This window comes from Neoarius graeffei, chromosome 10 (genome assembly GCF_027579695.1).
Source record: "Neoarius graeffei isolate fNeoGra1 chromosome 10, fNeoGra1.pri, whole genome shotgun sequence".
NCBI lineage: Eukaryota > Metazoa > Chordata > Actinopteri > Siluriformes > Ariidae > Neoarius > Neoarius graeffei.
Genome location: NC_083578.1, coordinates 56,410,872 through 56,426,978, shown reverse-complemented (window position 1 = coordinate 56,426,978; position 16,107 = coordinate 56,410,872). Strand labels below are relative to the sequence as shown.

The following is a 16,107-nucleotide window of genomic DNA, read 5'->3' as shown; positions in this document are numbered from 1 at the left end:
TCATATCGAGGTACCACCTCAGAATGATTGGATACTGACACGTCAATCAGACTGAAGCCCGCAACCAGCCCGTCCCTTCTGTGTGTGTGTGAGAGAGCGAGCAGAGTGTCACACAGAGCGCAGGATTCTCTCAGTGCGCTCCTTCCAAACAACGGGGATTTACACGAAAACGGAAGGAGATATTCACAAAATTCTTTCACAGTGAGCGCCACAAGGCTCTCCTGAACACACGGATGTAATTTTTTTTGTCTGTAGTGTAAAAAATGAGGTCACTAGAGCGAGTTACAAACGAGTGACTTTTCTGCCACGTTTATAATGGGAGTCGATGTGGCTGCGTGGCTGTGCTCTCATTACTTTAAGGCTTCTCATTCAAAAACAGTAAATCCTATCGTTCAGGTAGACACATTGTGTGAATCAGGACAAGTGTGGCTACTACTTTTGAGAAAATTGTGTGTGGAGTGAAAATTGGGGCTGAAAACACAGCTTAAATGAGAAAGTTTGAGCTATTTTTCCAAGCTCTTTACACTCTAACTTAACGAGCTCCACTGGTGTGTAACGCAATAGACACCCATTATAAAGCCGGACTTTCTCAGGCTTTATAAGGGGGAGGAGGGGTGGAGACGCGGGGGGTGGGAGTGTTTCTTTTCAAAATATGGCTTGCGGGAACCGTTATTCCAAAATCTTGTACTGCACCTTTAATGTAGAACTTTTTTTCTAGATCTATTTTTTTCCATTGTCCCGGGATTGTCCCAGATATGATAATTTTGTGTCCCGATGACATTTTTTATGGTCCCCGGGACATCGGGACACCGTTAGTTTCGAGCGCTGCTTATTCCTATTTGATATTTACAAAAGAAAGGTTTTCATTTGTATTTAGTTATATTTAAAATTATGCATTTTACAACGGTGCAACACATCAATACTGTAACTTTTGTACAACAGTATAGTATCCATCACTGTCAGAAATAGGGGTACAGTAGGAGTCTATTTCTGTTCCTCAAGGTACAATCTACACTAATGTACCCCTTAGGGCTCATTTTTGGACCTCAAAGTAACTATGTGTACCTATTTAGGGCCAAAAAGGTACAACCCTGATTCCAAAAAAATTGGGACAAAGAACAAATTGTAAATAAAAACGGAATGCAATAATTTACAAATCTCAAAAACTGATATTGTATTCACAATAGAACATAGACAACATATCAAATGTTGAAAATGAGACATTTTGAAATTTCATGCCAAATATTGGCTCATTTGAAATTTCATGACAGCAACACATCTCAAAAAAGTTGGGATAGGGGCAATAAGAGGCTGGAAAAGTTAAAGGTACAAAAAAGGAACAGCTGGAGGACCAAATTGAAACTCATTAGGTCAATTGGCAATAGGTCATTAACATGACTGGGTATAAAAAGAGCATCTTGGAGTAGCAGCGGCTCTCAGAAGTAAAGATGGGAAGAGGCTCACCAATCCCCCTAATTCTGCGCCGACAAATAGTGGAGCAATATCAGAAAGGAGTTCGACAGTGTAAAATTGCAAAGAGTTTGAACATATCATCATCTACAGTGCATAATATCATCAAAAGATTCAGAGAATCTGGAAGAATCTCTGTGCGTAAAGGTCAAGGCCAGAAACACAGCAACACATCTCAAAAAAGTTGGGATGGGGCAATAAAAGGCTGTAAAAGTTAAAGGTACAAAAAAGGAACAGCTGGAGGACCAAATTGCAACTCATTAGGTCAATTGGCAATAGGTCATTAACATGACTGGGTATAAAAAGAGCATCTTGGAGTAGCAGCGGCTCTCAGAAGTAAAGATGGGAAGAGGATCACTAATCCCCCTAATTCTGCGCCGACAAATAGTGGAGCAATATCAGAAAGGAGTTTGACAGTGTAAAATTGCAAAGAGTTTGAACATATCATCATTATCTACAGTGTATAATATCATCAAAAGATTCAGAGAATCTGGAAGAATCTCTGTGCGTAAGGGTCAAGGCCGGAAAACCATACTGGGTGCCCATGATCATCGGGCCCTTAGACGGCACTGCATCACATACAGGCATGCTTCTGTATTGGAAATCACAAAATGGGCTCAGGAATATTTCCAGAGAACATTATCTGTGAACACGAGGCGGCACGGTGGTGTAGTGGTTAGCGCTGTCGCCTCACAGCAAGAAGGTCCTGGGTTCGAGCCCCGGGGCCGGCGAGGGCCTTTCTGTGCGGAGTTTGCATGTTCTCCCCATGTCCGCGTGGGTTTCCTCCGGGTGCTCCGGTTTCCCCCACAGTCCAAAGACATGCAGGTTAGGTTAACTGGTGACTCTAAATTGACTGTAGGTGTGAATGTGAGTGTGAATGGTTGTCTGTGTCTATGTGTCAGCCCTGTGATGACCTGGCGACTTGTCCAGGGTGTACCCCGCCTTTCGCCCGTAGTCAGCTGGGATAGGCTCCAGCTTGCCTGCGACCCTGTAGAAGGATAAAGCGGCTAGAGATAATGAGATGAGATTATCTGTGAACACAATTCACCGTGCCATCCGCAGTTGCCAGCTAAAACTCTATAGTTCAAAGAAGAAGCCGTATCTAAACATGATCCAGAAGTGCAGGCGTCTTCTCTGGGCCAAGGCTCATTTAAAATGGACTGTGGCAAAGTGGAAAACTGTCCTGTGGTCAGACGAATCAAAATTTGAAGTTCTTTATGGAAATCAGGGACGCCGTGTCATTCGGACTAAAGAGGAGAAGGACGACCCAAGTTGTTATCAGCGCTCAGTTCAGAAGCCTACATCTCTGACGGTATGGGATTGCATTAGTGCGTGTGGCATGGGCAGCTTACACATCTGGAAAGACACCATCAATGCTGAAAGGTATATCCAGGTTCTAGAGCAACATATGCTCCCATCCAGACAACGTCTCTTTCAGGGAAGACGTTTGACATTTTCCAACATGACAATGCCAAACCACATACTGCATCAATTACAGCATCATGGCTGCATAGAAGAAGGGTCCGGGTACTGAACTGGCCAGCCTGCAGTCCAGATCTTTCACCCATAGAAAACATTTGGCGCATCATAAAACAGAAGATACGACAAAAAAGACCCAAGACAGTTGAGCAACTAGAATCCTACAGTAGACAAGAATGGGTTAACATTCTGTGGCAGCGGGGGTGTGGCCAAGCAGCAGTCTGTGAATGGAGGGTGGGGTTGGGGAAGGTAAGTGGCTAAGTCATTACACCTGGTGTCAATTTGTGTGTGTGTGTTTGTTGCAGGGATGGAGTATAAAGGGAGGGGGAGAGGAGAGAAGAATCTCGCCCCTGACCAGAACACATGTGTGTTGCGTGTGTGACTGAGAAAAGCTGAAAAGCTAAGGTAAACAGCAAAATAAAGTGTCTGTGTGAACACTTACTCTCGCCTGCCGTGCTTCTGTGCCCCACCCACATCAGAGATTACTACAGTGGTGCCAAAACCCAGGACACAGAAGAGAACCACCCCATGGAGTCCTCCCTGTTCAAAGAGCTCATCCTTGCCCTTGCTACCGCCCAGCAGAACCAGCATCAAGCGCTGATCACCCTCCGGAAGGAGCAGCAGCAGCGCTTCGAAGCCTTGATGCTGGCCCAGCAGGAAGATCGCCAGGCGTTCCAGCACCTGCTCATGCCAGCCGGGCCGTTGGCCACTGCTGCCGCCACCCTCACGAAGATGGGACCGCAGGACGATCTGGAAGCGTTCCTCGCTCTCTTTGAGCAAGCAGCCAAGGCGTGGGGGTGGCCGCTGGAGCAGCACGCGGCGCGCCTCCTCCCACTCCTGACTGGCGAGGCGCAGCTCGCAGAGCAGCAGCTCCCTGCTGACAGCTGGCTGGTCTATGCGGACCTAAAGAAAGCCATCCTGCAGCGGCTTGGCCGCTCCCCGGAGCAACACCGTCAGCGCTTCCGGACGCTGACACTGGAGGAGGTCGGCCGGCTGTTTGCATTCGGCCAGCAACTCTGGGACGCCTACCAGCGGTGGCTGAGTGCGAAAGACCATGACGCTGAGGAGATCATCGATCCGGTGACACTGGAGCAGTTTATCTCTCAACTTCCGGAAGGAACGGCGGAATGGGTCCAGTGTCACCTCCCAGCGTCGCTGGAACGAGCCATCGAGCTGGCGGAGGACCATCTGGAGGCGGCTCTGACGGCAGGCAGACAAGGCGTCTCCCCTCGCTTCTCTTCCCTCTCTCTCTCTCCCTCTCTCTCTCCTGTCTCTTGTCCCCCTCTCCACCCCGTTCCCCTGCCACGAAGGCGGCGGCTGGCTCCTCCCCAGCCGGCCCGTCGCACCCGTGGTGTCCTCCCATCTCCCTCTTCTGTGTCTGTGTTGTCTCCCCCTCAGGTGAGTGACACGCATAACACCAGTGCAGAGGGAAAGCCTGGGCCGGTGTGCTGGCACGGCAGGGAATCGGAGCGTCTCCAGAGTCAGAGCTCCGCAAGGGAGGTGGGTGCTGTAATCCGGATCCCCGACGTGCCAGAAACCGCCCCCAATCGGGCCGGAACGTATCGCATACCGGTGAGTATTCAAGGGGATACATATCACGCTTTGGTGGATTCCGGTTGTAATCAGACCTCAATTCACCAACACCTGGTGCAAGGTGAGGCATTGGGGGAGCACAAGCGGTGAAGGTGTTGTGTGTGCACGGGGATGTTCACCATTACCCGCTAGTGTCTGTCCATATTCTATTCCGGGGCCAAACACATAGAATAAAGGTGGCGGTTAGTCCTCATCTTACCCACTCGTTGATTTTGGGAACTGATTGGCCGGGATTTAAAGATTTAATGGAGTATTTAACACGTAGTGGGTCTTGCCTTAGTAGGTCATGGGAAGATCCCGGTGTAGCATTGGCTGGAGAAGCAGTCGCAGAGCCGTCCACGTCGATACCGCATCAGAGTGAGGAGCAGCCCGCTCCTCCTCCCTCTCTCGGGGAGTCCCTTGGGGATTTCCTGTTAGAGCAGTCGCGGGACGAGACTCTGCGGCATGTGTTTGACCAAGTGAGAGTAATCGATGGTCAAACTCTTCAGCCGAGCGCGGCACCGACCTTCCCCTATTTTGCCATTATTAGAGATAGATTGTACCGAGTGATGCAGGACACTCAAACTAAGGAACAAGTAACCCAGTTGTTAATCCCAAAGAGCTGTAGGGAACTTGTATTCCATGCGGCTCACTTTAATCCCATGGCTGGACACTTGGGGCAAGACAAAACACTAGCCCGAATAATGGCCCGGTTCTATTGGCCAGGGATTCACGGGGATGTCCATCGGTGGTGTACGGCGTGCCGTGAATGCCAATTAGTCAATCCTGTGGCCACTCCAAAAGTGCCGTTGCGCCCTCTTCCTCTAATTGAGACCCCGTTTGAGCGAATTGGGATGGATCTCGTCGGGCCATTAGATTGGTCAGCACGGGGATATCGCTTTATTTTAGTTCTAGTGGACTATGCAACGCGATATCCGGAAGCAGTGCCTCTCCACAACATCTCAGCACACAGTATTGCAGAGGCACTCTTCCGCTTTATCTCCCAGGTCGGGATTCCGAAAGAAATCCTGACAGACCAAGGCACCTTGTTTATGTCACGCGCATTGCGCGAGCTGTATGGGTTACTGGGGATCAAGTCTATCCGCACCAGTGTCTATCACCCACAAACGGATGGATTAGTAGAGCGATTTAACCAGACACTCAAAAACATAATCCGGAAATTCGTAAGGGAAGACGCGCGTAATTGGGATAAGTGGCTCGAGCCCCTGTTATTCGCAGTACGAGAGGTCCCACAAGCCTCCACAGGGTTCTCTCCCTTTTAATTATTATATGGGCATAAGCCGCGTGGCATTCTGGATGTGCTGCGGGAAAATTGGGAGGAGGGACCTTCATTGAGTAAAAATGAAATCCAATATGTTCTTGACCTGCGCGCAAAACTCCACACCCTCACGCAACTAACCCAGGAGAATCTACGGCAGGCACAAGAATGTCAAAGCCAGCTGTATGACAGGAGCACGTGCCTTAGAGAATTCACGCTGGGAGACAAAGTACTCATATTATTGCCCACGTTGAGTTCTAAATTAGTCGCCAAGTGGCAAGGGCCCTTCGAGGTCACACGGCGAGTCGGGGACGTCGACTATGAGGTGAAGCAAACGGATAGGGGTGGGGCACTGCAAGTCTACCACCTCAACCTTTTAAAACGCTGGAATGAGGGGGTCCCCGTGGCGTTGGCGTCGGTAGTCCCAGAGAAGGCGGAGCTGGGGCCGGAGGTAAAAAAGATAACATCTCAGACCACTCCAGTCCCTTGTGGAGACCACCTCTCGCCGACCCAACTCACGGAGGTAGCCAAGTTGCAGAAGGAATTTTCCGACATGTTCTCGCCCCTTCCGGGTCGTACCCACCTCATAGAACACCACATCAAAACGCCCTCGGGGGTGGTAGTGCATAGCCGCCCTTACCGCTTGCCCAAACACAAGAAAAAGGTGGTTCGGGATGAACTCAAGGCCATGCTCGAAATGGGCATAATCGAGGAGTCCCACAGTGACTGGAGCAGCCCAGTGGTCCTGGTTCCCAAGACTGATGGGTCGGTCCGGTTCTGTGTGGACTATAGAAAGGTCAATGCGGTGTCTAAATTTGACACGTACCCAATGCCTCGCATTGATGAGTTGCTTGATTGGTTAGGTGCTGCTCGCTTTTATTTGACACTGGATCTAACCAAGGGATATTGGCAGATCCCCTTGACTCCTCTATCCCGAGAGAAAACGGCCTTTTCCACACCGTTTGGTTTACACCAATTTGTCACACTCCCTTTTGGGTTGTTTGGGGCGCCCGCTACATTCCAGTGGCTTATGGACCGGGTCCTCCGCCCTCATGCTGCCTACGCGGCCGCCTATCTAGATGACATAATAATCTACAGTCATGATTGGCCGCGGCACTTGGAACACCTGAGGGCTGTTCTAAAATCACTGAGGCGAGCGGGCCTCACAGCTAACCCGAAAAAGTGTGCGATTGGGCGGGTGGAAGTACGGTATCTGGGGTTCCACTTGGGTCATGGGCAGGTGCGTCCCCAAATTAACACGACTGCAGCGATTGCGGCCTGCCCGAGGCCCAAGACCAAAAAGGAGGTGAGGCGGTTCTTGGGGCTGGCTGGCTATTATCGTAGGGTTCTACCTAACTATTCGGACATCACCAGCCCGCTAACCGACCTCACTAAAAAGGGGGCTCCAGATCCGGTCCAGTGGACGGAGCAATGCCAACAGGCCTTCTCTGAGGTAAAAGCTGCCCTGTGTGGGGAGCCACTTTTACACTCCCCTGACTTCTCTCTCCCCTTTATTTTGCAGACTGATGCATCGGACAGGGGGCTGGGGGCCGTTTTGTCCCAGGAGGTGAAGGGTGAGGAGCGCCCGGTGCTGTACATCAGCCGAAAGCTGTCGATGCGCGAAAGCAAGTACAGCACAATTGAAAAAGGAGTGTCTCGCCATCAAGTGGGTGGTCCTCGCCCTCCGATACTACCTGCTGGGGCGCCCTTTCACTCTCTGTTCGGACCACGCGCCCCTCCAGTGGCTCCACTGCATGAAGGATGCCAATGCGCGGATCACCCGTTGGTATCTCGCTCTCCAGCCATTTAAGTTTGAGGTGATCCACAGGCCGGGGGCACAGATGGTGGTGGCGGACTTCCTGTCCCGTCGCTGGGGGGAGTCAGCTTCAGGCCGGACGGCTCCCCGGCCTGAGTCGGGCGGTGGGGGTATGTGGCAGCGGGGGTGTGGCCAAGCAGCAGTCTGTGAATGGAGGGCAGGGTCGGGGAAGGTAAGTGGCTAAGTCATTACACCTGGTGTCAATTTGTGTGCGTGTGTTTGTTGCAGGGATGGAGTATAAAGGGAGGGGGAGAGGAGAGAAGAATTTCGCCCCTGACCAGAACACGTGTGTGTTGCGTGTGTGACTGAGAAAAGCTGAAAAGCTAAGGAAAACAGCAAAATAAAGTGTCTGTGTGAACACTTACTCTCGCCTGCCGTGCTTCTGTGCCCCACCCACATCAGGGATTACTACACATTCCTACCCCTAAACTTGAGCAACTTGTCTCCTCAGTCCCCAGACGTTTACAGACTGTTGTAAAGAGAAAAGGGGCTGTCTCACAGTGGTAAACATGGCCTTGTCCCAACTTTTTTGAGATGTGTTGTTGTCATGAAATTTAAAATCACCTAATTTTTCTCTTTAAAATGATACATTTTCTCAGGTTAAACATTTGATATGTCATCTATGTTCTATTCTGAATAAAATATGGAATTTTGAAATTTCCACATCATTGCATTCCGTTTTTATTTACAATTTGTACTTTGTCCCAACTTTTTTGGAATCGGGGTTGTACATATATGTTCCCAAGCAGTATAAAAAGGATACAAATAAGTACCTTAGAGGGTACTGTCCCAGTGACAAACTGTTGTACCCCAAAGGTATTTATTTTCTGACAGTGATTAAACCTACTTAATTCCATGCCCTGTAGCACTACACAATTTAGCTGAGGCTCAATCTGGTTATCAGCTGAATGACATTTATTAGGTGAATTAAGTAGTATGCACAGATGACAGGCAATCTTTCTGGAATCAGAGACATGCACGTAGGTAGAAACACTGACAAAACCGAACAAATAATGTAGAGTAAAAAGTTGTCATAGTATACCTCTCCTGCTAGTCTTAACTAGCTTAACTAATATGTTATTATTACTGTACTAGTTACCACTTTAGCCTTTTCATAGGTTTCTGGACAACCAAAACTTGGGACTGGGCAAGCACACTGTGACACTGTTTAGGAGTCACAAAAGTGTATAATTTTTCAACATAATTTCCATTTCTTTCAGTGCAATTGCACGGAAAAAAAATTCTGGTTGCTAATCTATGTCATGTTTAAGGTTTGGTTTTCATTTGCCCCTCATTCCTATCTAGGTGCCATTTTTCCATAATAAAGCTATTTGTCACCTTTTTCATAGTTCTGACCAATTCAGGAAGCAGAGAGATAGAATTGTCAGGTCGACTAAGTCAGAGAAGACAGACTGAACTGAAAGTGGGTTTGCTGAGACAGACTCATTCACAAAAGAACACATCATCATGACAACATGGAATATACAGTAAGTCCTTGTCTAATTTTGGAAAACAGTAGGGGTTGAGACACATCACCTTATGTCCGACTGACTCAGTTATTACGCACAAAAAGCTTTATTGTTCATTCAAGCTGTTAAGAACAAGGCCTGGTTTCATGTTGAGCTTGCTCTGTGATCCTTTCCAATTGGAGCTTAGCACCTTTCCCTCCCTCTCTCCTGACTTTTACTTGGCTCATCTTGCACAAGTCTCCATTCATTTTGGACTTATCATACCTGCTAATATTACACTAAAGCATGATGATGGCGGCAGGAGAAGGTAATGCAGCCCTAATCCTGAAGCAGCTGTGGTCGTAAATTTGTTAGTAAACACATCAAAAGTGTCAGTCCACCATAAACATAATTTAGAGACTCATAATCTAAAGGTGGGTCAAAGCAGTGTAGAAGTCTGTAGTTAAACACATAGTTCTATTTATCCTGTATTAAGCCACTTTATCTTGGAAAGTAGAGGGAATCATTGTATTGGGTGCACAGTGGGAATCTGTTCCATCAGAAAGTGTGAAATAAGCTATTATTGCATACACACGAGGGCACACTCTGATTTTGAGAACAGCAAGTGGCAAGACATGAAATGAACAAAAATCCCTAGTGTTGTTTCTCATCTTTTATCCAATTCTCACTTGACTTAAAATCTAAAAACTTGAAGATGAAGCAGAAAACTGTCCATTCTAAAACATATTTATCAAAGGACAATTTTTGTAAAGCTCACCCCCAGACTAACATTGGAGCTGATTGGATATATGGCATCATTTTTAAGACATTATGCCATAATAGCCATAGCAGGGGGCGGTACGGTGGTGTAGTGGTTAGCACTGTTGCCTCACAACAAGAAAGTTCTGGGTTCAAGCCCAGTGATTGATGGGGGGCCTTTCTGTGTGGATTTTGCATGTTGTCTGCGTGGGTTTCCTCTGGGTGCTCCAGTCCCCCCCGTCCAAAGGCATGCAGTTAGGTTAAGTGGCTACTCTAAATTGTCCGTGTGTGAATGGTTCAGAGGAGAAAACCTCGATAATAATCCAGTAGAAGGCAATGTGAAACCACTACTGTAATATTCCCTCAAAACTCTGATGGATGTCAGAGCCAGACCTGCCATCAGGCAGAACACTAAAGAAGAAGCCATAGCAGATCTAGGTGGAACACATAGTAAGTATAGCAAATGCTAGTTTGAAACTTTGTAGCTTTCCGCCTATACTAATTTCAATATCTGGGTTGAAGCCAATTGTAATTTTGTACTGTTATTAGTTTTTAAAGAATCCTATACATTCATTTATGTTCAGTAAGCATTTTATTCTGGTCTAGGCTGTGCTGGAACAATGCCTGGAATCACGTGATCCTTTTGTGCCACAAAGTTTTTCTGCAAAATTCAAATTAAACAACGACCCATGGAGTAGTCACTGTAGTCACCCCTTAGCACGACCCCCGCACATTAGTTCATGTATTCAGGTGGGAAATTCTCTAGCATTTTCTGTGAGTGATTCAAATCTATGATGTCAGCTTTCATCAATCAGTCTGGCTAAAGATGAAGAGGCCATGTGACTAACAATCAACCAATCACAAACCAGCGTTTTTGCATACGGTGCAGTCATAGATGCAACAGCATGGAAAGATTGTGGTTTAGGAAATGCTGTGTAACTAACAACAAAAAATATTGTAAAAACTTTGGTGAAGCTTCTTTTTTGCAGTCTTTACATTTTGCTTCAAAAATCAAATTGTTGACAGGGTGCTCAAAAGTTTCTAGAGTGCATGTAAAGAAGTATGCACCAAGGAGACGTTGATAGCCAAATCACACAGTGAATTCACTTTGGCAAACTACTACATCCCATCCAGGAGACACTGTGGTTAACAACACACACATACACACACAAAAGGAGAATCACTTAATGCCCATAAAACTACCTGTGTTTTGCAATACATTGTAAAATCTGAGGAATATTGCTTTACCCTCTACCTTGTGCGAGTAGTGTGGGTCAACAATGCGTGCCAATCCAAAGTCTCCTATCTTTAGCAGCATCTGCTCAGTGTTGATGAAGATGTTGGCTGGCTTCAGGTCACGGTGCAGTACATTGGCTGAGTGGATGAACTTGAGGCCTCGCAGAAGCTGGTAAAAAAGCAAAGTAGCATGGGCCACTGGCAACGGGCCCTGTTCCAATATCCGGCCCAGATCTGTCTCCATAAGCTCTTGCACAATGTAGATCTCTGTGAGCTGAGTGAGGTTGTGGGGTAAAGGCTGGCCACATGGGCCCAGTGCCTCATACACCCTTACTATATTCTCATGCTGGAGCCGGCATGTGATTTTTACTTCACGCAATGCATGTTTAATGCTCACGGAATCACGTAGTGCCAGCTTCTTAATTGCCACTCGTTGCCCGCTTCGCCTATCAATGGCAGACAACACCAGGCCAGATGCACCGGTGCCCAGGGGTCGAAGGTCATGGAAGTAACTACCCAGGTCAAAGCCATATCTGAATGCAAAAGAGCTCCACCTGGCCATTGTTCACAGTGGGGTTGCTTGGTGCTGCCTGAGGGAGGCTGATGACAGAGGACAACATAATTAAGAACATGTCCAAAAAGAGGACCACACTAACTGGATAAATATCAAATGTTAGTTACTAAGACATAACAATTAACACTGTGTTAGGAAAACATTATTGAATAAATTAGTTGACATTTTTAATGGCCTTTTTTGTAAACTGAAGCAAATGTGTGAAAGGGATATTCAAGTATACAATTTGTTAAACAGTTCAAAACCATTTTGACTCATTTTTTAATATTAAATCTTAAAGTTTTGCTTAAATAAGAATCACTTAAACCATGTACCTGTTTAACCAAATGCTCTAATTTGCTCTATTACTTCTGCAGGGAATGTGTGAGGAAATGTGAAATGTATTTAGAAAGAAATTAGAGTAAGGAGCCAAAACTGTTGATCATTGCAGTCATCTTTAATTAGCATCTGCTGGACTGATTTCTACTCTGAGTGAAGCCCATAATTAAAAGGAGCGTTCCATAACCATATCAAAGCAAAAAGCAGTAGATAAAATACAACACTGTCTTGGTACAGGGCAAGTGTTTCCATAGCAACACCCCACAGTCTGATATGGCATAATACACATATACCGCATACAGTTTCTCCTGGGCCGTGAGCTCTTATTCTAAAAGCCCCTCCACCTCTCACTCAAATTGAGTTAAACTCCTGCAGAAGCTCCAGATCATTCATACTGTTGGAGCAGCACATTAGCCTTGCACTAGATGCTGGGCTGAAGCTGGTTTCTGTCTGACACTGAACTGATCAAGATGATCATGGTGCAATCTAAGAGCTTCTACTTGCCATCATGGGTTCTGCGTTGGCTTTTCAGCTCCATGCTTGCAGTTATCTGTCGAGTTTCCGTGCATTCACTTCTGAGAGAGAGAAACAGAGAGAAAGGCACAACAAAAGAAAGATAAAAGACACACAGTTATATTGGAACAGATTTCTGAAAGAGCTGATAACTGTCCCAGACAATTATTAGTTTTGCCCATTCTTGAAACCAGAAATGGCATTCACTCACACTTGTTAGATTTGTAGTGTGACCGTATATTTCGGTGAATAAAAGAGATCACATTGAAACTCTGTATTTCTCACAGGCTATGAACACATTATCGGTTTCTTCCTTAATCACAAGTGTTCATGTAAGCCTAAAACTCAGAATGTGCCATTTATAAAAAGCACTGTTCCCACATTTTTGAGTGACTTCAATCACTTTTTTCATTAGCTTGCCAGTGAGGCCACAACTTACAGGTCAAAAACAAACAAGAGACCACCTTGCTGAAGCTATATTGTGCAGAATGATGGCATGTGACAGTATAAACAAATGGGCATAGGACAGTGAAAGAGCCTTGTATAGTCTTCTCCTCTAACTCATTTTTTTCTGTTTTTAACAACAAAAACATCCCATACACTGTACCTTTTGTAAAAAAAATTGTAAGGAGATTTCCATGACATCAAATTTAATATAATTCAGTGCTCTTATTTCAATATTGTCTAGCGTTAACTAGCGGTAACTTTCTTAACAGCTCTGGGACATTCATTGGTATCTGATATCTTCATACAGCTGTCTAGATGTGATCAATGAATCCTCCTTATCATAGTTTTTATACTAGATGTTGGACATAAATCTTATTTTATTATTTTGTAATAAACAAAATCTAATATTGATAGATGGATAGATAAAGCTAGCTAATCTGTCAGTACAATTGGATATAAGGAAAAAGTTGCTCCAGACAATGCTCTACTTTTTCAGTACAAAACACCTAAAGTTAATACAGCCTTAAAAATTGTCTGTTTCCTGTTTTAAATGGGAAGTTTATCACTTTTAGAGCCTTCTACTGCCTGTAACACTTTACAAGTGCAATTGCAGTGAAACAACTAACAAGCCTTCTTCTAACTAATCCAACCCTCACTGTTGAAATTGCATATGCTTCATTAGTTGATTTTTTAAAGGTTACATATTATACCCCTTTTCCACAAGTTTCCTGAGGTCTTAAAGGTCATGAAGCCATGCTTTCAGAATACCACAAAGATAAAGCACTACAATTTGAGCACTTGTTACTTTAATTGATAATGAGCCACTGCTCATCCCTCCCCCTTCTGCCAGCCAATCAGGTAGCACTTTCCTCGTTAATAATCAATCATAAAGGCAGTTCTCAAAGCCATGAGTGGAGATACTCAGATGAAGGGGTGATATAATTCTAATAAGCTCCACTTGTTACATAGAAAGGTGAGCTAAATCTGAACGGCTTGTTGAAGCACGTTTTCTGAAATATGAAAAAGAAACTGACTGGGTTGTCGTATTTTAGAATTTCAGAATGGTAGGCACTCCAAGTACCCAAACGTATGTGCACAAGCACTCAAAAGTGAGTTTTCCATAATATGCCCCCTTTAAAGAAACGTGGCAAAGCTGAGGAGCCATGTTCCAGCCAAGGGCTGTGGTGGAGTGGTTAGCATTGTCGCCTCACAGCAAGAAGGTTCTGGGTTCAAGCCCAGTGGCCAACGGGGGCCTTTTTGTGTGTAGTTTGCATGTTCTCCCCGTGTCTGCATGGGTTTCCGCCACAGTTCAAAGACATGCGATTAGGTTTACATGGGGTGGTCTTGGACTGAAATGCCCTTGAGCAAGGCACCTAACCCCCAACTGGGCACGGTAGCATAGCTGCCCACTGCTCTGGGTACGTGTGTGTGCTCATTGCTCACGCGTGTGCGCGCGTGCTCACTGCTTTAGACGGGTGAAAGGCAGAGAGGAATTTCACTGTGATTAAGTGTACAGTGGTGCTTGAAAGTTTGTGAACCCTTTAGAATTTTCTATATTTCTGCATAAATATGACCTAAAACATCAGATTTTCACACAAGTCCTAAAAGTAGATAAAGAGAACTCAGTTAAACAAATGAGACAAAACATATTATACTTGGTCATTTATTTATTGAGGAAAATGATCCAATATTACATATCTGTGAGTGGCAAAAGTATGTGAACCTCTAGGATTAGCAGTTAATTTGAAGGTGAGATTAGAGTCAGGTGTTTTCAAACAAAGGGATGACAATCAGGTGTGAGTGGGCACCCTGTTTTATTTAAAGAATAGGGATCTATCAAAGTCTGATCTTCACAACACATGTTTGTGGAATTGTATCATGGCATGAACAAAGGAGATTTCTGAGGACCTCAAAAAAGTGTTGTTGATGCTTATCAGGCTGGAAAAGGTTACAAAACCATCTCTAAAGAGTTTGGACTCCACCAATCCACAGTCAGACAGATTGTGTACAAATGGAGGAAATTCAAGACCATTGTTACCCTCCCCAGGAGTGGTCGACCAACAAAGATCACTCCAAGAGCAAAGCATGTAATAGTCGGCAAGGTCACAAAGGACCCCAGGGTAACTTCTAAGCAACTGAAGGCCTCTCTCACACCGGCTAATGTTAACGTTCATGAGTCCACCATCAGGAAAACACTGAACAACAATGGTGTGCATGGCAGGGTTGCAAGAAGAAAGCCACTGCTCTCCAGAAAGAACATTGCTGCTCGTCTGCAGTTTGCTAAAGATCACGTGGACAAGCCAGAAGGCTATTGGAAAAATGTTTTGTGGACAGATGAGACCAAAATAGAAATTTTTGGTTTAAATGTTATGTTTGGAGAAAGGAAAACACTACATTCCAGCATAAAAACCTTATCCCATCTGTGAAACATGGCGGTGGTAGTATCATGCTTTGGGCCTGTTTTGCTGCATCTGGGCCAGGATGGCTTGCCATCATTGATGGAACAATGAATTCTGAATTATACCAGCAAATTCTAAAGGAAAATGTCAGGACATCTGTCCATGAACTGAATCTCAAGAGAAGGTGGGTCATGCAGCAAGACAACGACCCTAAGCACACAAGTCGTTCTACCAAAGAATGGTCAAAGAAGAATAAAGTTAATGTTTTGGAATGGCCAAGTCAAAGTCCTGATCTTAATCCAATCTAAATGTTGTGGAAGGACCAGAAGCAAGCAGTTCATGTGAGGAAACCCACCAACATCCCAGAGTTGAAGCTGTTCTGTACAGAGGAATGGGCTAAAATTCCTCCAAGCCGGTGTGCAGGACTGATCAACAGTTACGTTTCGTTGCAGTTATTACTGCACAAGGGGGTCACACCAGATACTGAAAGCAAAGGCTCACATACTTTTGCCATTCATGGATATGTAATATTGGATCATTTTCCTCAATAAATAAATGGCCAAGTATAATATTTTTTGTCTCATTTGTTTAACTGGGTTCTCTTTATCTACTTTTAGGAATTATGTGAAAATCTGATGAAGTTTTAGATCATATTTATGCAGAAATATAGAAAATTCTAAAGGGTTCACAAACTTTCAAGCACCACTGTACGTGTGATAAATAAAGTTCTTCTTCAAATGTAAACATTCATCTGAAATTAAGAAACTAACAAGCACCTGCATGGCAATATCACATTT

General features: G+C 45.2%; 1 protein-coding gene across 1 annotated transcript in view; it reads right to left on the bottom strand.

Moving 5' to 3' along the window:
• The window catches only part of mapk4 (mitogen-activated protein kinase 4), a 50,516-nt gene that overhangs the window by 31,686 nt on the left and 2,723 nt on the right, over positions 1–16,107 (bottom strand). Inside the window, exons 2-3 of the mRNA XM_060931909.1 lie at positions 12,456–12,526; positions 11,079–11,659 (exon numbers count right to left, since the gene is read on the bottom strand). Of these exons, the coding sequence (XP_060787892.1) occupies positions 11,079–11,621 (543 nt within the window). The 5' untranslated portion in view covers positions 11,622–11,659; positions 12,456–12,526. The remainder of the gene's footprint in view (positions 1–11,078; positions 11,660–12,455; positions 12,527–16,107) is intronic.